This window comes from Histomonas meleagridis, assembly GCF_020186115.1.
Source record: "Histomonas meleagridis strain 2922-C6/04-10x chromosome Unknown scaffold_61, whole genome shotgun sequence".
NCBI classification, from domain to species: Eukaryota; Parabasalia; order Tritrichomonadida; family Dientamoebidae; genus Histomonas; species Histomonas meleagridis.
Window position 1 is genome coordinate 1011640 of NW_027150931.1, and position 20861 is coordinate 1032500.

General features: G+C 29.4%; 7 protein-coding genes across 7 annotated transcripts; 3 read left to right on the top strand and 4 right to left on the bottom strand.

Moving 5' to 3' along the window:
• Window positions 1–571: 571 nt before the first annotated feature.
• On the top strand, window positions 572–1993 carry GO595_010369 (uncharacterized protein; the record flags this gene model as incomplete). The annotated part of the gene is made up of 1 exon (XM_067913040.1): window positions 572–1993. One exon carries the CDS (start codon window positions 572–574, stop codon window positions 1991–1993), a length of 1422 nt encoding a protein of 473 aa, XP_067769107.1.
• A 2469-nt stretch (window positions 1994–4462) lies between these two features.
• Window positions 4463–5302, bottom strand: GO595_010370 (leucine-rich repeat domain-containing protein; the record flags this gene model as incomplete). The annotated part of the gene is made up of 1 exon (XM_067913041.1): window positions 4463–5302. The coding sequence occupies one exon, from the start codon at window positions 5300–5302 to the stop codon at window positions 4463–4465; it is 840 nt and encodes a 279-aa protein (XP_067769108.1).
• Window positions 5303–9392: 4090 nt separating this feature from the next.
• GO595_010371 (syntaxin-16) lies at window positions 9393–10070 on the top strand (the record flags this gene model as incomplete). The annotated part of the gene is made up of 1 exon (XM_067913042.1): window positions 9393–10070. One exon carries the CDS (start codon window positions 9393–9395, stop codon window positions 10068–10070), a length of 678 nt encoding a protein of 225 aa, XP_067769109.1.
• Window positions 10071–11893: 1823 nt separating this feature from the next.
• GO595_010372 (Tousled-like kinase 1) lies at window positions 11894–13129 on the top strand (the record flags this gene model as incomplete). The annotated part of the gene is made up of 1 exon (XM_067913043.1): window positions 11894–13129. The coding sequence occupies one exon, from the start codon at window positions 11894–11896 to the stop codon at window positions 13127–13129; it is 1236 nt and encodes a 411-aa protein (XP_067769110.1).
• A 1624-nt stretch (window positions 13130–14753) lies between these two features.
• GO595_010373 (uncharacterized protein) lies at window positions 14754–15038 on the bottom strand (the record flags this gene model as incomplete). Its single annotated transcript, XM_067913044.1, has 1 exon — window positions 14754–15038. One exon carries the CDS (start codon window positions 15036–15038, stop codon window positions 14754–14756), a length of 285 nt encoding a protein of 94 aa, XP_067769111.1.
• A 1153-nt stretch (window positions 15039–16191) lies between these two features.
• Window positions 16192–18921, bottom strand: GO595_010374 (uncharacterized protein; the record flags this gene model as incomplete). Its single annotated transcript, XM_067913045.1, has 1 exon — window positions 16192–18921. One exon carries the CDS (start codon window positions 18919–18921, stop codon window positions 16192–16194), a length of 2730 nt encoding a protein of 909 aa, XP_067769112.1.
• A 1169-nt stretch (window positions 18922–20090) lies between these two features.
• GO595_010375 (uncharacterized protein) lies at window positions 20091–20372 on the bottom strand (the record flags this gene model as incomplete). Its single annotated transcript, XM_067913047.1, has 1 exon — window positions 20091–20372. The coding sequence occupies one exon, from the start codon at window positions 20370–20372 to the stop codon at window positions 20091–20093; it is 282 nt and encodes a 93-aa protein (XP_067769113.1).
• Window positions 20373–20861: the final 489 nt, after the last annotated feature.

Here is a 20861-nt window from a genome sequence, read left to right on the forward strand (position 1 = left end):
AATGGCTTCTTCTTTATCCATTGCAATCGGTAGGTAACTTTTGAAATAGTTTTCATTATAATTAAGATTGTCTAAAATAATTTGTAATTTATTATCTGGAGAAAGAATAGCTTGTAGATACAATATTGGGAAACTTGATTTAAAAAAGTAAAATGCTCTATGATTATGGATTCTAAAAAATCCATCGACAGGAATAAGACATCTCCTTAACTCAGTCTTTGGAATTTGACAAAAATCAGATGAGTTTATGAATTCTTCTTTTAAAAATGAAATTTCAATTTGATTATTTATGATGAATGGAATAGGAACATTTCCATCAATATTCCACGAAGGATGAAATGCAACAGCATTTGGTGCTGGTGCTTCAATTATTTTTTCTAATTCTTTTATTGAATGATTAATTGCAAGCCTATAAAAATACGATTTCGCATTAATCATTTTATAAACTCTTTGAATAGTTTACTTAATCTCAAACATGTCCAAATTATCTCACACAAACTTTCCATCTTTATCTCATTTAATTAAGCGAACAATTGATGAAATTTCATCCCATAACTCAAACCAAAATTCGATGGAAAATCTTTTAAAGACAGCAGATAATTCAGAAAAATGTCAATTTGTCGTAACACACTTAATAAATACAATTGATAATTTTGGTAATGATGATTCGGTTGTGTTCAGGTGTTTAAAAGTTCTTTATGCTTGCCTTGAACTTGCACATGATAAATACTTATCTTACGCACAATCATTTATTCCTGAAATAGAAACAATTTCTCTTTTGTATTTCGGTGGGTCCAAATCAAAACATAGAAAAGAAGTTCATTTATTAGCAAATTCAATTTACAATCATTTAGTATCAAATACACAGCTTGTTCTACCATCTGCAGTTGGACTTGAAAAGGTTATTCCTAACCCTTTAAAAGTTGTTTCCAAAGAACAACAAAAAGATTTATCATTTAATATGTCAGAAGACTTAATAGAATGGAATGAAAACCCACAAAAGCAAGCAAAGTCAACAGATTTACTAGAGCTTGATGATTCACAATTTTTATCTGGATTGATTTATCCAAATTTTGATGACTTAAGAGCAAAACCACCTTCTTCAACCGTAAACACTTTGGACCAATTCCCGTTCAATCAGAACTTTAACAAAGCCGTAAACAGTACAAATAATGTTGATGATTTAATACAATTTTCTCCACCAAAAAACATGTCACCTATAACAAGCCCAACGTGTAACAGTGACACTGGATTTGCAAAGCTTCCTGCAGGAAATCCTAGGCAAAAAGTTGATTTTGAATTGATATCTTTGGAACCACAAAACAAGCCACTTGTTGAGTTTAGTCCCATTGACCATGGTGACTTCATGTTTGGTCAACAGCAGGGCAATCCTAAAGTTGAATTTAGTCCAATTGATGGTCGAGATTTCATCTTGTCGCAAACGCAACCAGAATTTGAACCAATCTCGCCACAGTACAATCAGGATCCTCAACTATATGATGAATTTGAGCCAATAACACCCATAGAAGGAGCTGATTTTTCCGTAATCAATAATTCGAACGAAGATAGTGAAATCAAAGATAGGGGAATTTTCATTGATCAAAACAATGATGAAATGTTTGAACCAATTTCAAACAGTCCTCATATTTGTGATGTTTCACATCGAAGAGAAAATTCTGGATCCGATTTATTTGAACCAATCAGTGAAAATAATTCTCCAAAAATTCAATCGCCAATAGAACTTTTTAGTCCTGTTAAAACAAAAACAGATCAAAAAATTAATAAAAGAAACAGTGATATGTTCGAACCAATTTCAGTTCCACAAAATGAAATGTTCGAACCCATTGATGATCAGCAATTAATTGACCTACCAATGCTAGATGCAACAAACACGAACAATGGGAACAATTTAAATTTGGAAAGAACGCCTGAAAAAAATACAAATAATAATCAAAATACTGATTCGAATAATATTGTTTTTGATTTGATCTAGAAGATGCCAATACGGTTGATTTGTATTCTGCCTATGAACTTTGCTCTGCAATGCGGAGTGTTTTATATATAAACATGTGTTTAAACGTAAAGTGATGTATTTGACTGAATTTTTTCAATTGAATTTTTTGGGCCGCCCCAAAATTCAAAAGTTTGCACAGAGAAAACATCGTTTATGGATAACTGTTATTTGCTTTCAAAATTCAATGTTCATCGTTTTAAAAAGTGGAAATGCTTGATAAGATAGAAGAACTTGGATTTGGGCAATATTTCATACCATCAACAATTTTATTGATAGCAAATTTTTTAATTATGTCAGCTAATCTTATACGTGGAAAGGGTGCTATTTTTGGAAAAAATTTCACTGTTTTTATCATAACAAAATTATTAATTGTTCCTTCAGTGTTCCTTGTAGCAACCCAGTTGAATGGAGTGTTTACGTGGCAAGTGTACGCATATACATTATTTACATGGTTAGGTGATGCATTCCTTATTCCTAGACCTTTTATTTTCCAATTTTTAGGTGCACTTTCTTTTGCTATTGGTCATGTAGCATTAAATATTTTCTTTGATATTCATTGGCTCCAGATTCCTAAGATCTTATTCTTATATATTCTTCCAATACCAATTCTTTATCTCCTTTGTTTTGTTCCTCACTTCAGGTTCGAAAAGATACGTGAATATTTTGCTGTTCTTTATTTCATCATTTTAATTTACAATTCCATATGTTCAGCTGCACGAATATATACATATCCCATCAACCACCCATCGTTCATAATGTGTCTTGTCGGATATGTATTCTTCGTAATATCTGATTCAATTCTTCTTGCTTCAGTGTTTGATATGGGATTCAAGAGACCACATAGATTTGGCACTCTATCCACATATTATATTGCGCAAGTACTGATCATCTTTGGATCAGTTTATGCTTTATGATTAAACAACCTCTTAGTTAAACTATTTTATGAAAATTCATTCTTCCAGTTTTTGAATATAAATACGATGGTTTTCCATTCATTTTACTCTATCGTTGAAAAACATTTCTTCAAAAGATTTAGCTAAATATCCTTAGCAACCATTAAAGTATAAAATAATTATTAAAATTTGCATTTAAATAAATAAAATATTTTATTCATATTTCATTTTTTTCACATTTTTGTTTTTCGGGCTGTTCCGCTTTTTTTGATTATTTTGCTTTGTTACTCTTTTATGTACCTCTTTATCTTCTTCTTTTAATTTTTCTTTATATTCTTTTTCACTATTTTCATTTTCTTCATTTTCTTCAATTTTTTCTTTTGGTTTAACATAAATTACATTTCCGCAGTTTCCATAATAACAAATGAATTTACTAATGAAACCACAAATGATGTTACCGAAATGAATTAATGTGTTTTCTTTTAATATCATTTTAATGACTTCAAATACCAAAAATCCGCAAATTACAAAAAGTCGCATTTCTTCTCTATCGAACCAAATTTCGTTCGAAATATGGCCATAATCTGTGAACCAATAATATGAAAATGCTCCAATTATGCTCGAAAATAATGAAAGGCTAATGTTATTTACTTTTTGCATTGAATATTGACAAATGAGTCCGACGATAATTCGTTTTGTGATTATTGTTAATATGCTAATTAATATGACGATTATCCATGAATTAGGAAATAAGTTAATGGACAAGTCAATGCAGGTTGTAAGATTATAAGCATCATTGAAAGCATTAAACAAATTAAGTATCGGTTTAAGAATTAATAATGTTTTATAAATAATATCACGTGGTGAAAAATTTAAGAAAAGCCATATAAATGTAATCGTAGGTGCTTCTTTTGGGTTTTCAAAAATGGCGAAATTTCGATTTCTAAGAATAGAAAAAATATTTGGAATCAGTGTAGATATGAACAAAGAAAGTAGTAGAGAAAAAATTGGCTTTTTGATTTTTAATGAAGATCTTACAAAAAAGCAAGATGAAATTCGAGAAATCCAAAAATATGTTTTAGTTTTTGGGATTATTGATAAAAGAAAAATCCAATCAGATGTAGATTTTGGCAAATAGTGTGATAATGTCGAGAAGCTATTGCCAAAGAATTCCATTTTATTGGTGATGAGGAATTTGGGGCACACCAAACGAAACTTAATCGCTAAATAATCCGCTGATCAGCCAACATAAGATCACAATAATCATCTTCGAATACTAAACTAAGATTGTTTTCATATGTATTTTAAAAAAGCGAAGTTTCAAATTTTAAATTAATCCAATCCATTGTATCCTCTAAAAAAAACAATATAACCATCATAAATACCATGAGGTTAATCTAAAGCTTAATAATCAATAAAATACTTTCAAAACCAAAATTTTAAATTAAAAAATTAGTAAATCGCGAAACCTTTTCTAACTATTTTTTACACAGTAAAAACACAATTTTAAAGAAAACTCTAACTAATCCATTTTACTATATCTTTACTTCTTAATTTATAATATTCCATCATAAATCGAAATTTTCACTCGCGGTATTTTTTCGATATTTTCTTTTTCTCTCTTATTCTTCCTATACAAGTAACACGTGTATAATATAATTGGAGTCACCACCACCACTAAACACACGACAACAGACACGACAATAATAACTATCTTATTATCATTATCATTATTGAAATTTGTCAAACCTTTGCATTTATCTCTTAACGTGTTATCTTCTACATTAATTTTAATACCATTCCAATAATTATCGCAATCTGTTCCATTATTTTGTCTGCAGTTATCTGAATATACTGCGTATTGATTTTCTTCTTTCAAGCACAAATAAATATTTTGAGACAAATTCCAAAATGATGTTTTGTCAAATTCCATTACGATTGAAGAGAATTGTAACACTTCCAATTTTTCACATCCCGCGAAGACGAAAGAACAATTACGGACAGTATGTAAAATCGGCAAAATTATACATTCTAAGTTAACACATCCGAAGAAATTCTTTCCGCCTTCAAGTGTCGTCACTGCCAAAAATGTTAAATTTGTTAATGATGTACAACCCATAAAAGATCCTCCGCCAATAGTGTTCAAACTTACTGCGCTAACATTCTTTAATGAAGTACATCCAGAGAATGTATATTCCCCAATTCGAATACAACAACTAAGTTCAACATGTACTAAACTCGTACAATAAGCAAAGAAGCTTTCGCCTAATGCACGATATACTTCTGGGAAAGAAACTGATTCAAGACTAAAGCATGCATAGAAGTCATAATCTGCTAAGTTACCTAACGTTGGAATATTAACTGTTTTAAGATTAGAACATCCGGAAAATGTCATACCATTTGAAGTATGACAAATTGGTAAATCAACTTCGACTAAACTATCAACTAAAGCGAATAAACCTGTCGGAGAAGTTTCGAGATTTCGTAATACAACTTTACGTAATGAGATGCAATCTTTGATTATAGGCCCATCACCTTTAACTTCATCAGCTTCTAATATTAATTCGCTTAACTTTGAGCAATTTTCAAAACAGACTCCTTGGATAGTCTCAAGTTTCGGTAATGAAATGTTAACCAAATTTGGACATGAATGTACGAAATGTTCATTGATACTTGTTAAATTAGGGAAATAAATTTCTGTTATTGATTTACATGTACATAGGAAATGCGCAGATACAGCTGATATTTTCGGAAAACTAATTGTCTCTAAGCGTTCACAATATTCAAATGCATGTTGTCCAATAGATTCCAAAATTGGAAATGTAATATTTTTAATATAATGTGAATTCATTAAGAAATCATTTCCAATACTTTTGACGTTTGGTAAAAGTATTTCTTTAATATTAACTGTATTATTAAATATATTATTTCCAACGATTTCAAGATTTGGTAAATATATAGTTTCGAGTTTCTCTAAATTAGAAAACGCTGAGTCACTACAATCTTTTAACTTAGGTAACAAAATTTGTGTTATGTTATAACAATTTTCAAATGCTGCTTCTCCGATATATACAACTTCTTGAAAATTAATGATATCCAAATTAATACAATTTTGGAATGAATAACTTCCACATCTTTCTAATTGGGGAAATGAAACTATTTTTAAGGAATAACAACTCCTAAATGAATAATCTGATATGTTCTTGATTATAGGTAATGATATGTTATATAATCGAGTACAAGAATCAAATGAATTATCTCCACAATTCGTTAGATTTGGTAATTCTAAGTTTACCAAACGATAACAATTAGCAAATGCATAAGAACCACAATGTTTTAACTTAGGAAGATGAACATCTGTCAAAAAATGACAATCATTAAACACATCGTTTCCAATATCAACACAATTCTCAAATATTATACTCCTCAAATTAGAACTATTGTTAAATACAAAGTCTTTCATTTGCTCAACTTTTGAGTGAATAAATGGATCATATAATAAATTACTAAAACTTCCAGAACCAAATATAGTCGCATTAGGGACATAAATGTATTCGATGTTTGTTAAGCCACTAAATGCATTATCGGGAATCTCCTTCAAGCTTGGAAATGTTAAGTTAAATAATGAAACACAATCTGTGTCCAAGAATGCGCCGGAAGCATATTCTAACTTTGGTAAATCAATCCATTGCAAACTACGTGCTCCAAAAAAAGCATAAGATGAAATGTTTTGAACCTCGGAAAAATTGGCATATTCAAGGGAAAGACAATTTTGAAATGCCCTTTGTCCAATGGATAGAATATTTGGTAAATATGCAATTTCTAATGATGAGCATCCATAAAACATTCGATCAGGAACTTGAGTAAGACACTCAAATGACACATTTATAAGGCGTTGGCAATATATAAATGTGTCATATTCACATGTTTCAAGTTTTGGAATTCGAATATGGAGAAGTTTAAAACAATCTGAAAATGCACTGTGACCAACAGTGGTAACATTAGGTAAGTTAACAACTAGAAGGTTTTTGGATGAGGCAAAACATGAATTTCCTATGTAATTTGGTTGAGCTAAAATAACCACAAGAAGATTTGGACAATTTGAAAGGAAATTTGAAGGTACTGAGGAAACTTGACATCTTATTTCGACATTTCTCAGTTTTTGAGAAGCATTTAAAAATGGATATTGAAACGTTTGGTTTGGAACTATAACATCTTCTTCAATCAAAAAGTTAACAATCTTATTCGTATATTCTGAAAGATTCTTATAAGTTTCATTCAAAATTTTAAATTCTCCTCCGAATATGTTCACATCGAATTTTTCAAATTCTCTGAGTTCTGCCTGTTTAAATGCATCATAGAGGTCATTTCCAGTAACTTTTGTTTCATTATTAATCGAAATTTGAATCAAGGAAAAAGATAAAAAAGGCAGAAGAAACAGCATTTGCTTTTGAGACCAAAAGCGGTTAGATTGAAATTCAATCTTAAGTAAACTTTTTAAAAGAATTTTGGATTCCAAAGGTTTATCTGCCACATTCGGAAAGTGTCTTTTATCGTTGATATGGTGAAAGCGTTCAATTTTTCTGATAAAAGTTTATATGAATAAGCGTTCTGTTTATTTTTTTCTTAATATCAAAAATAAACATTTCAATATTGAATCAAACTCTTTGTGATCGGAAAAGCGTTAAAAGTGTCATTTGAGGTTAAAATTGAAGCAAAAAAAAATCAATTTTTTTTATTAAGTTGAAAACAAATAAACCATAGTACACAATGAGATAATCCTTCATGTTTTTTAGTATTCGTAATGTACATAAAAATATATACTTTTCAATTACGTTATATTAGATCCATAAATCTTTTTCATTTTCTAATAATCCTCCAATTGCTTAATCGGGTCTTTCTGTACTTTCTATAACAAGTTCATTATCATCTTCAAGACTTCTTGATGATTGTTCTACAGTTTTAATATTTTTGTTTCTTATAAGGAAAAATATAATTCCAATGATAATAAAAACAATTACCACAGCGCCACATATAATACCAATCAAGATACTTTTGTTAATTGTATTATCATTTATTTCGTCCTGCACATAAGAAACAAAGAATCAAGAATAAAAGCTTAAATAAGTAGAAAACTTAATTACTGAAAAATTATAAAAAATATATTTCGAGAGTAATATAGTAATATCAGAATTTAATCTTGATAAAACAAATGAATTTGTTGACAATGAAATTAAGGTGATTGTTTCTGTAAATGACAAGAAATAAATCAATGTATATGAAAATGTTAATGAATCTTTTATTCGTGAATATGATTCTGTTAATGAATTTGAGGAAATATTTGAATTTGTTAATGTTATTGAATTAGATAAAGTAATAATGGTCGAAATGGTTAATGAATTTGTTAATGTTAAAGAACTTGAAATAGTTAATGAATTTGATAAAGTAAATTCTGGATATAAAGTAAAATGATTCGATTTGGTGAGTGTAATTGATGATACAAATGTTGTCTTTGGTATCATTGTTTCTGATAATGTGTTGGAATATGTTGGAGATGGCACATTTGTTATAATTTGTGTTGATATTTGTTTATATGTAAGTGATGAAGTTGATGAAACTTCTGTTGTAACAGATTGATATGAACTTTGAATATAAGAAGGAGAAACTGTTTGTATTTGAATTCTTGAGTGTGTATATGTCGATGTTTTAGTTGTAATAAGAATATTAATCATATCGTAACATTTTTTAACAGACATACTAGGAGAACATTTTATTTCTGTCGTTGTGTATGAATATGTTGTCGATTTTGTTGATGTTAAAGTACTTTTATATGAATAGTAATAAGAAGAAACATATGTACGCGAACTTGTATACACTGTAGTTGAAATTATAATATTTGTGTTCACTTGTGTATATGAAGATGATGATGTATATGAAGATGATGAAAATAACCAGTGTATTTTGGCAGAAAAGACTCTCAATTTTGATACAAAAATTGTTGATTGTGTAAATGATGAAACAAGATTGTTCACAAGAATAAATAAAGCAAAAAAGTGACAAATCTGAACAAGTTGGGAGTTTGGAAAAAAATATTTCATCAAATTAATTTGCATAAATTGCAAGATTAGATAATGAAAAATAAATATCAATTTTCTTTTGTCATACAAATTAATAATTATATTTCGATATTTCTTTTATGTTGTGTATAAATGAATTAAGATATTTTCGTTCTATGCCAAAATATTTTCAATACATATTTGGTCGTACTGTGCCCTTAACGTCTGTCGTTTTTGAATGAATTTTATATTGAATTATTTGGGTTGTATCTTCAAACAATTGGAGCAAACAGAGACCAAACAAGTTATTTTAAAAACTTTAAGTCAAAAACCATTTTAAACGCAAATGCTAATGGAGAAGAATCATTTCCTCTCATTTCAAAATCTTCAAAAATTTCAAATGAATCTATCCTCAATCCTTACTTTCAAATGGCAAGAAACATAAAATATGAAATAGAACACCTACAGGTTGAAGAGGATAATTTAAGTAAGTTACAAAAACAATTTCTTCGTCCAACGTTTATAGTTGATGATACCAATGAAAAGATAAGTTCATTAACCGCTACCATAAATAACAAAATTGTAGAACTTAAGAAAACGTGTGAAATGTTAGAACTTGATTCGTCTGAAAATGAAGACTGTAAAATTATTATTCAAAATCTTCAATTTTCTCTAAAAGAAAAACTCAACAAATTTTCTTTCAAGCATAATATTGCTCAGCAAACATTTTCAGCCAGTGTGCAAAAGAATATTGCACAACATGAATCAAACGATACAACTATTGAAAACTATGATTTCACTTTGGCTGACAACGTAGATCAAGAACGAATAACTCTTCATGATGACGAACAAGAAATCGAGGAACTTGCACGGAGAGCTGCAGTTGTTCACGATCTGTTTGCTGAACTTGGTAACATCATTGCAATGCACTCGGAACTCACAGACAGAATCGATTTCTGCATCGAAACGGCATTAAATAATGCAGTTGTGGCGCACAACGATATTGTCAAAGCTGCATCTTATCAGAAAAAGTCGCGCATGTGGATATGCGCAATTGTGCTTTTAGTTTTAGTGATTATATTACTAATATTTGCAATTCTTAAATAAAAATATCATATATCTCAATGAATGATGTTTGATAAATTCAAAATTATCATTATAATTGTGGCAAGCCTAAACCATGGACAAGATTGAAAGGAATCCTCTCGATGCTCAATCCTGGAATTGTCCATAATTGAAAAATGTGGGGCGACACGAAATTGGAAATTGACCAATTTCATCCAACACCAAAATCCAAGAAGGGATTTTTATTTAAAATGTTATCTCTATACAAGGAGTTCAAAAGATTTTTTATATGTTAAGCTGTTAAGAAATGTAAGTGATAAAGTGGCACAACTTAATTAATGGAAAGCAATTTCAATCGAAAGTTACAAGCATATTTATGTAACATAAAATATCTGGAATTAATTAGTAATTAAAATACACTTAAACATCACAAGAACAGTCAAAATTATTAATTATTAATTGTTTTCTCAATAAATAATAAGCCTATCTAGGCTCCCATGAAAAACCTTTATACGGGAAAAAAAACTGCAAACATACACCTTAATATAGTTTAAGCTAATACTGTAGCATTTTTCATAGAGAACATATTTAATTGTATATATCTAATAATTTTTTCGATTTAAATTTGTAATTTTCGTAATATTCCTATTTTTCACTCACTTCACTTAGGAGAAATTTTATTCTCGATTTTCTAATCAAATATAAATTAAGTAATATTTTTGGGGCTGAAAATATATTAAAATTTCTATTTGCTAATAAACGATATAATTAATGATTTATTTGAGTTTTTGTTGTATGTCTACATGTTTTTCATTGCCTTCTTTTTTTTTTTAAATATTTACGTTAACGTAACTATAGAGTAAGCATATTTATCAGTATCAAACTGAAATTATATACATGAATACCAAAGACAACATTTGTACCATCATTTTATCAGATCAACTTTGTTAATTAAACAAAATTTTGTTTAATTTATTTTTTTATTTATAAAATAATATATAAATGATTAATCCAGTTACCATGTAAAAGTAATAATATGGTAATAAAATAATGTATTGTTAATTTGAGTAATCTAGGTGCAAACACTAAGATGATCTTAAAGAAACAATTTTAATTTAACATACTTTTCCTTCAGTATTCGCTTTTTACTCAGATATAAAATAAAATTAAATTTTCCTTGAGTATTTCCATATGTAATTCAACATGAATTTGATTGCATTTTATAATACAACCTAAGCATTATAGTGTATAAAATATTTAATTAAAGGAAAACTAATAAAAAGATATATTATTAAAAATTCTTTTTATAATAAAAATATTTTATATATTTCATGTTCAATCAATACAAATTTTAATTATAAATATGTCATTATAATAATTATTTATTGCAATACATATTTACAATAATTATTCTTTGCCATATACATAATAGCTTTATAAAGACAACATAAATCTATAATAGCATAAATTCACAAATGAATAAAAACCTGTCGAAATTGAATTCAAATATCCGTTAGATTTCTTCAAGGAATTAAACGAAAATGAGTTCAAAGGGAATTGACTACTCACCAAAAGACAGAATCAATTTACTAAAGCTTAGGCTTGCTGGCAATGATAACTTTGATAGCAATGCATCAAATCAGCAACATGATTCAAATTCAAGTCATGCGACTACTTCTGACTCAATTAAATTTCATAGATCTCAATCTGAAATTAATATAGAGTCACAAATTCCAAACAAATTATTAAAAAACATACAAAGAAATAATAAAACAAATGAGGACCATAAAAAAATTGATGAAATAGCAATTCGCTCTCAGGTTGAAAAAGAACTTCGTGAAGAGTATGAAAATAAGTTTACTCGAATGAAGGATTGCCTTGTACAATATGTTTCGAAATATACTACATTAAATGAAGAAATAACTTCGATGGAATTAATTCAACGTCAACAAAAACTTGGAAGTATTACAACATATTTAAATGGAACAGCTCGATGGCATGGTGGTATAGATTTCATGCGAACCGAACGTGAAATTGAACTCATTAATCGACAAATCAAAGAAATCGACGATATCAAGAAAACAGAAAAAACCATATCACAGAATCTCCAACAAAAAAAGTCTAATCTTATGGCAAGTCTCAAAGAAAAGAAACAAATACTTCGCCAACTTGAAGAAGAACGAAAGAATTATGCCTATCAAATTAGGCTTGAAAATGACAAGTCCCTTTCAGAGTTCCATCCAAACCAGTACCTTGACGACGGAAGATACCTTCTTGTAGAGTACATTGGTCGCGGCGGATTCTCCGAAGTTTGGCTCGGATTGGACATCAAAGACGTCAAAACCGTCGCCGTCAAAATTCAGAGGATGGACCCGCAGTGGTCCCAAAGCGCGAAAGCAAATTTTATTCGTCACAGCGGCCGTGAAATCGAAATCCTTCGTTCTACACAGCATGAAAATGTTGTTTCTTATTATGGCTACTTTTATATAGGAAATGATACAGTTGCTCTTGTTATGGAATATTGTTCAGGTGGAGATCTTGCAGAGTTAATAAGAAAACGTGGGAAAATTCCAGAGAAAGAAGCAAAGTCTATTCTTGTTCAGGTAATTCAAGGACTTTTGGCACTACGGGCAAAAGAAAATTCAGTTATCCATTATGACCTTAAACCTGGAAATATCATCTTCAATAGTGATGGTGTTGCCAAGATAACAGATTTTGGTCTTTCAAAGGTTCGCGAACATGATGAAAGTGCAATTGAACTTACATCACAAGGAACAGGAACATATTATTATGCAGCGCCAGAAACATTCCAAAAGGGGAAATCGGTGCTTATAACGTCAGCAGTTGATACTTGGTCACTTGGAATCATTTTCTATGAAATGTTATATGGACAGAGGCCATTCGGAGAAGAAGTATCACAACAGACATTTGCTGCACAAATGGATAGAATGAGCGGGAAAGTTGTGTTTCCACAAGGTACAAAAGTATCCGATGCAGCAAAAAATTTTATTACGCTGTGCTTGGAGAGGGATCCTGGAGCAAGGCCTGTTTTGGATGAGATTGCAAAGAATGACTACATTAAGGCTATGATTGCGGGTTAGAGCTAATTGTCAGAATTTTTTGTTGTTTTGTTGTGTAAAATATTTTTAATGTTTGGGTTTATAGGCAGTTTAAAATTTTAAAGTATTTGTCGCTATAGAGAATTTTAAAAATTTCATTTTAGAGAATTTGTTGTTTTCAATTGAAAACGATTAGATTTTGAGTTCAATTGGGGTATCCTCGAAACCGTTAAATCTTCATCAAGGCCTGTAGGTATACAATAAATGCTTCCAAAAGAAAATTATACACAATTAAAGAATCTACATATTGCAAGTCGAGTGCTACAAGCTTCCACTGTTCCTCAAGCATTTATTTTACCTTTTGAAAAATTTCATAAGTATGCCAAAATTTTAGCAGAAACACCACAAAATGTAACCACTGATATGCTAAGTGTCCTACATATTCATTTTGCATTTGCTCATATTACTTTTACATCTAATGATGAAATTTCAATATTTCATTCTTTATTAAACATCTTGATCAATTCTCAAAGTGAAGAAATAACTCTCGGAGTAATGAGGTGTTTATTTCCTATAGTTTATTTTTCAGATTCTTCCAAATCAAGTTACTTAATGGAACTGGTGAACATTCTTGCACAATTTATTACAACAAACAACCTTCATATTTTATCACACTTACTTAATCTTCTAACTGAGCTTACTACCAAATCCAAGCGATTTACTCTTTCTATTTTCAGTAATATCAATTATAAATATTTAATTCAAATCATTACCACTCTTAATATTGAACAAATTCAACAGCAATGCTTTAATTGTCTTACTAACCTCACATATTCTATCAAAACTCTTAATCAAGAATATGCTGAAGATATAATATCATTAACAATAAAAGTTTTCCATTACAAAATACGATATCTTTACGAACGATCTCTACGTTGTATTCGTTACATTGCCATTAAAGGTTCTATTTGGCCCAGATTTATCTCAAGTCATCAAATAATTCCACATCTTAATTTTTTTCTTTCTAATGATTCCCCAACCATAGTTTTTGACACTTTGTGTGTTCTTGAGCAACTTTTGTATGGTAATGAGATATGCGATAATGTTGATATCCTTTCTATCATCGATTTAATGGGAACATATAGCTGTGCTCAGCTAAAATCAGCGCAATTTATAAGCGCATATTTGAATAAGTTTCCAGAAAGTGCTGAAGTTTTAATCAATCTTGGAAATTTGGTTCAATACTTAAGAAATGCACTCGAAAATGCTTCGTTTGAAATGAAGCTACAATGTGTTGGAATTTTACGGTCTTTAATATGCAATTGTTCAATTAAAGAAAAGTATGAAATTATCAAACAAATTGATATCATTTTATTGGTACAAATGCAACCAAATGTGGCTGCACCAATTTGTTTGTTGATATTTTCAATATTAAAAATGTATTGTATAACCTTGCAGGTTGTGGGCGATTCAGAAACTTTCAGAAGTATGTTCTTGAACGATATGGTACAGAAAACGTTTGAAGAATTGTCAAGTTTACAAAACGAACAAATTTCAAATTTGGCTATTGAATTCCTTCAAATGGAAAATTAATGGTTTATGTATGTAAAATATTGAATTTTTATTTATTTTTTTTTATTGTTGAAATCAAAGAAACCACTAAAAACTAAGCGGAATCAATACCACCATCGTATGGTTGAGACTTCGCAACATCCCACCAATCATATCCGAGTTTCCACGGATATACTTTAATTTTAGGATCAGATTTAAGTGGTTCCCAATTACTTTCTTTTGTTGATGGAGTAATTCCCTTTACCCAAACTGTTTTTCCTTTATACTTTTCACTATTTCCACCATCCATAACTAAATCTTCTATATAGAAATCAGCATATAGTGTTATGTCACTGTTTAGTGTGTTCTTTGGCATAGACATAGTTGGTGAGTGCTCCATTCTCGAAATTGTGCTTTAGGTTTTGTAATTGTGAAATTCCTAATTGAGGACTAATGGAGGCCATTGTGCGTATAAATATAATATTTGATTAGTGATTTTCCAGGAATTTAATGAACATTGTTGGAAATACGAATATAAGAAATATCTTTCTGATTTAGAGGTCGACCATTAAATAAATGCTTTCTTATTAGGCATGAATAAGTTTGGAGGTTGTTAAAGATATACAAAGTTATTGTCACCAATTGTTCCTAATTGTCCTTCTAATTTTCCTTCTTCACCATTTAAGTCATAAACAATTAAACATTTTCCTTCTGGATGAAATCATTATATTTCTTATTTGTATTTTCATCAAATGTTTTGATTTTTTCCTTTTTTCATCTTTAATTATAGTTTTGAAATCATTTGAATATTTTTTAATTTCTTTGTTAAAAATTTCCTTTATTTTTTGTTTGGCTTTTTGTTTAAATATTTCATACAATATAAATTGTTTCATTTAGCTTTGATGAAATTGATTAATATCATATATTATGATTTCTTATGTTAAGTCTGTTAAGTTTGATAATCTTTGGAACATTTCATAAGAACTTTCCGCGCTTAATACAAATTCTTTTCGTGATTCTTCAATAATGATATATATTGCTTTGTGCAAATAATTTAAATCCGTAATTAAATAAATCGCTTTGCTCATGGGGGTCTTTATTGAGCCATACTGTGGAAGTGGATTTGCTTCTTTAATTCCATCGTCTGATACTATTTTTATATCAATATTTTATCTTTGCATTTATTTTGAAATTCAGCAAAGTTATATTTTTTAACGTTTGTGATCAAAGATACTATATGTGTCGTAACTTTATCTTTGTATAAACATTTATAAACTTTATTGACAATATAAAAAAATTTTCTAATTGTTATGGCAGTAGAGAAATCCAGAGTAATACTTGGTGAAATTAATGGAATAGCAACATTCCTAAATGCATCATAATGTGCAATGTGTTGACAAAGAAGTTAGCGATGAACTTCCAGAATCTGTAAATAATCCATCACAACATTGAGTGTAACAAAACCGCCTGAAAATCATTTGAAAAAAAGTCAATTCATTCTAATTACGCGTAAGAATTTACTTCTCAGATAGTTTACTAAATTAACGCTTAGCTCAGACTAATTTTTGTTCATTGTCTTGATTAGCAAGTAACGAATTGTTATTAATTTCTTCAAATTGTTCTTCGTTATTCTTCTTCCTCCTAATTACAGCAATTACAATGACTGCAATAACTACGACGAAAGCTGAAGCAACAGAGCCGATAATGATATAAATCTTATTATTATCATTTTTGTCGCCATATTTCAAACCTAATGCACTTGCCACTTTTCTCATAATTCTTTGAATTACATTATCGTTTGTGTAATGAACGACTTCGAAATTGCATTCTTCAGTCGCTGGCTTGTATTCTGGATCAGGATCACGCGTTTCCTTATCGTCAGGTAAGGAGAAGTCAATGTCCTTTTGGTTAGCAGCACTATCGAATGCAACATGAGCTCGACCTATCCATTGATCCCAAAATGCTCCATCGAAAGTCAAATAATTTAATACGTTTTCGATGAAGTTACGGCATGAAGTCTTATCCAAAAGGTTGATAGTGTAAGTGATAAGTTTAACAAATGAGAGATCATAATTTAATGCTAATCCAAATTGACATAATTCGATTTCGTCTGCGATTGATGGATTGTTGAAGGCTGATAAAGCATAAGAAGCATCGAATATGCGGTAAACTGGAACTAATTCAGAAGCTCTAAGCTTAATATCAGTTGCTTTATCGCCAGAATCAATGAGACATTGTGATCCATGATATACAGAAAGTACTTTAGTGTTGATAAATTGTTTAAATGATTCTTCAATGTTAATGAAATCAACTGGAATTGCTTTAAGGATTTGCATTATTGGTGATTGGTTAGATAATTCAACAACAACTGGGGAAATGATATCTAAGATGTCACCTAAGTTATTATAATATAAATTCAATGCTTCTTTAAGGTTAAAGTCTGTGTCCTTAAGTAATTTACCAACTTCTTGTAATTTCAATACATCATCTAAAACATATTTGGTCAATAATTCAACTTTGAATGTCTTTGAAATATTAATGATAAATGGATAAACATAATTTAATATAACTTCGCCACTTTTTGTAACCTCTTCAACTTCAGCGGTTTTGCCGATTTCTTTAAGATATTGTTTAACTGATTTAGTTCTGAATCCATCGATATAAGGAATTGCTTCCTTTAAGAAGTTAACAATACCTTCATTAAGTTGGATCTTTGTAGTGTTAGTTAAGAGTTGTTCAGCACGCTTTTGACCATAAGCTATAGTTGAATCATTGAAATCTTTCGTATGATTAATGAATGATACTAATGATAATTGACCAATAGACTTTTCAGGGTTAGCGAATTCTTTAATAGTATTAACAATTAAGTTATAATATTGTAATGATTTCTCGTCATGATATTTCTCTTGAATTAAGTTGAATATTTGTTTAAGGTTATAGTTCAAGTCATAATTTGGTGCAATTGCACGTGCTTCATTAATGTAATTAGAAATATCAATTAATGTTTGATTCTTTAAGAATATTGCGAATCCTTGGAATATATCTAAGACTCCAACCTTATTAGATGTACAATTCTTGATTAAGTTAATGTAAAATGTAACTTCTTCAACTGGAACTTCGAAATGCTTGGAAACTAATTCGATTAAATTCTTTGTGTTTGTTGAAAACTCTTGGAAGAATGGCTTAAGCTTGTTCTTAATGAAGATTGTAGCATTATGATAAAATGGATTATCAAACAATTGATAAACAACTTTACTTGGATCGCTTTCAATGTTTGTGAACAAGTCTAAGAAAGCAATTAAGTTTGTGCATGTTGTAGCAATTGGAACTTTACGTAATCCATTAAGTGAATCGATATGATATTGGAATAAGTTCTTAAAGTTAACGCCTAATAATGTGTCCTTAACATAGAAGTATAAATCCTTAAGATAATCAATGCCTGTGAATAATCCATCCCAAAGTAATGATGCTTCAAATTTGGTTGAATCAACTTGACTGAATTTTTGATATATTTCGAATAAGTGTGTAAGCTTTGATGAATCTTTAGAAATGAATTTCTCATGAATGTACTTGGGTGTGATTTGTTCTGAATAATGTGATCCTTCAAAGACATGTAATACTAAACAAATGTGATCATAAATATTACTTAAATCAAGTTGTAAATTGTCTTTGAGTAATGAATGGAAATTCCATCCTCCATCAATGATTTGATTATAAAGATTTAATAAGGAGCATTTGTTCATGTTAAGTGCTTTGAATAATGAATCAACAAGTGGGATAATATCCTTTTCAAGCATATCAAAATATTTATCAAGATCACTAAAGGCTCCTAATAAATCTTTGATTGCACTAAGACCAATGCTAAACTCTGCATCAAAACCACCTAAATCAATCTCATCACCATTGATATATGGAAGTTTAGTCGAGATTGATCCTCCAAGAAATGCAAGTGCTAATTTTCCATATGTTACTTTCTTGTTGTTATTTGAAAAGAGTAATCTTTCAACACCTTTAATTAATATACGATAATTATCATCAAGTTCAACTAATGAGCCTAAATTAGCATCTATCTTGAGATAATTTGCATAGTATGTAATATTACTTAAGATAAATTGAGTTTCCTCAGCTGGAAGCTCTAATGCCTTGATGAATTCAGATACAGTGTATTTCTTTCCTAAGACACCTGATATGATTGTTAAAATCTTAGCTGCTGCTTCTTGAGGATTAACATTTACATTAGCGAGCTCAATCGTATAAGCAAAAGCTAAGAATGAGAGAAACATTCTAAAAAATGAAGCGATTACTTCAAAAAAATTGTTGCCATTCAATTTTTCAATGGGAACAATGATGCTATTTCTCGTCACATGTAATTGAATGTCACTCAATTTTCTTAGAATATTCTCGAAAAAAAATCTTTTTTCTTTTCCAAAACTCCCCAAAATACCGCAGAACAAATTTATCGTTCTTAAGAACTTACTTTTATCTCGACTTTTTCTGTAGTTTAGTGGTCGTTGTAAACCTCATTGTTTTTGGCTGCCAAATAACGGTTTCTGATGGATTTCATCCAATAAAATTTTCTTCGAAACCAGAGGTAAATCATTTATTTATCTCATTTAAAAAAATTTGCATTCAGTAAGGCTTTTAAACTTTTTGAAAAAATTTAGAAATAAACTACAAATAATTCAAATATTTCCGAACATTAAATATTTTTATATACTTCAAGTGTTTTATTTTTCTTATGATAAGGTAAAGATTATTGTTATATCTGTTTTTTTGAAAAATATATTTATTTTACAATATCCATCAATTTAATTTCAATAATTTTCTCAAATATCATATTAATATATACTAACATTCTTTAACAAACTAGAAATAATCCCTATTGTAATTATTTTTTTTTACTAAATTTGCAATTCTGTATAATGTTCAATATCTAAATTTTTTATTCTTTTCACCTGATTTTCATTTTCAACAATTACTTGCTTGGATGTATTATGTAATAGAAACATTTTAATGTTTTTTAAAGTAATTTACTCAAAGAAAACTTATTTCATGAGGAAAAAGGAACTCCACCAAAAGCCATATTGAGGGAAAGTTGTATTGGCATTTAATAGTTTCAACAAAAAGGTGATCTTCAAATTGAAATTTTCTTCCTTTATTAACACTTTTAGACATTATCGGCGATTTTAAAATAGCCATCTGAAGAATGTTCTGTTGAAATGTTGTATGTTTTTAAATTTTATGATAATAATATTTTTTTCTGAATCACAAATATTTCTAGATAAATAATTTTCCCTTAAACAAAGTATTATTTTTGTTACAAGATGTTTTCCTTTAAGGATATATTGTTATAAAAATTCGCAATTTTGATTCGAAACTTTAAAAAATAAACTTTTGTTGCTGAAAAAAAAATATTCTCCACAGCTTTCATTTATTTAATATAATAACATTTTCAAATAGGTGGTGGGCGTTGCATTTGATGTCTGATAATTGGACGAGGTGTATTTCCTGGGGGAAGGTTTGCAACAAACTCTATAAACTCATCACCAAGGATTTTTCCATGACAAGGTTGGTCATCATCTTCATTTAAAGCTTCAATTAAAGAACCAATTTTTCCCCAATTTTTAACTTCGTCAACTGTAAATCCAGTCCCGTAAAGATATTTGCAAATTGTGTCGTTGCCCCCTTCGTTCTGATCCTTTTGAGCAAATGCAAGAAGAGCTGGAGAAGACATTGAAACGCTTTAAAACAAAAATTATCGTTAGCCGCCAAATGTGCACTTTTTGAATCAAGGCAAAATATAATTTCTCCACATGCGTCTGCAAGGAATATTTCATAATAATGCAATGAATAATCATAGCATATTAAAAAACAATCTGTAGCGATTTTTGTTTAATTAAAAATGAGTATTTTTAATTTGCAATATTGAATAAGAATGATAAAGATGGTGTCATAATCTTTCTAAGTTTATCTCCATAAAGAGAATTCATGATATATTTCGAATAAAAATTATCTTTAGTGCAAGCTCATAAAGCAAATATCATGTCAAATGGTCATTTGTTCATTTTATGATTGCAATAAAGGATAGAAATCCCTTTGTTATGATTCAAAATGGTAATTTCTATCTTGAAGAGTAACAACAATGAGCTTTGTTAAGAAAGACACTGCTAAATCGTTTGAATGGCTTGAGGAAACTGCTAAATCAGTACATCCAATTAAATAA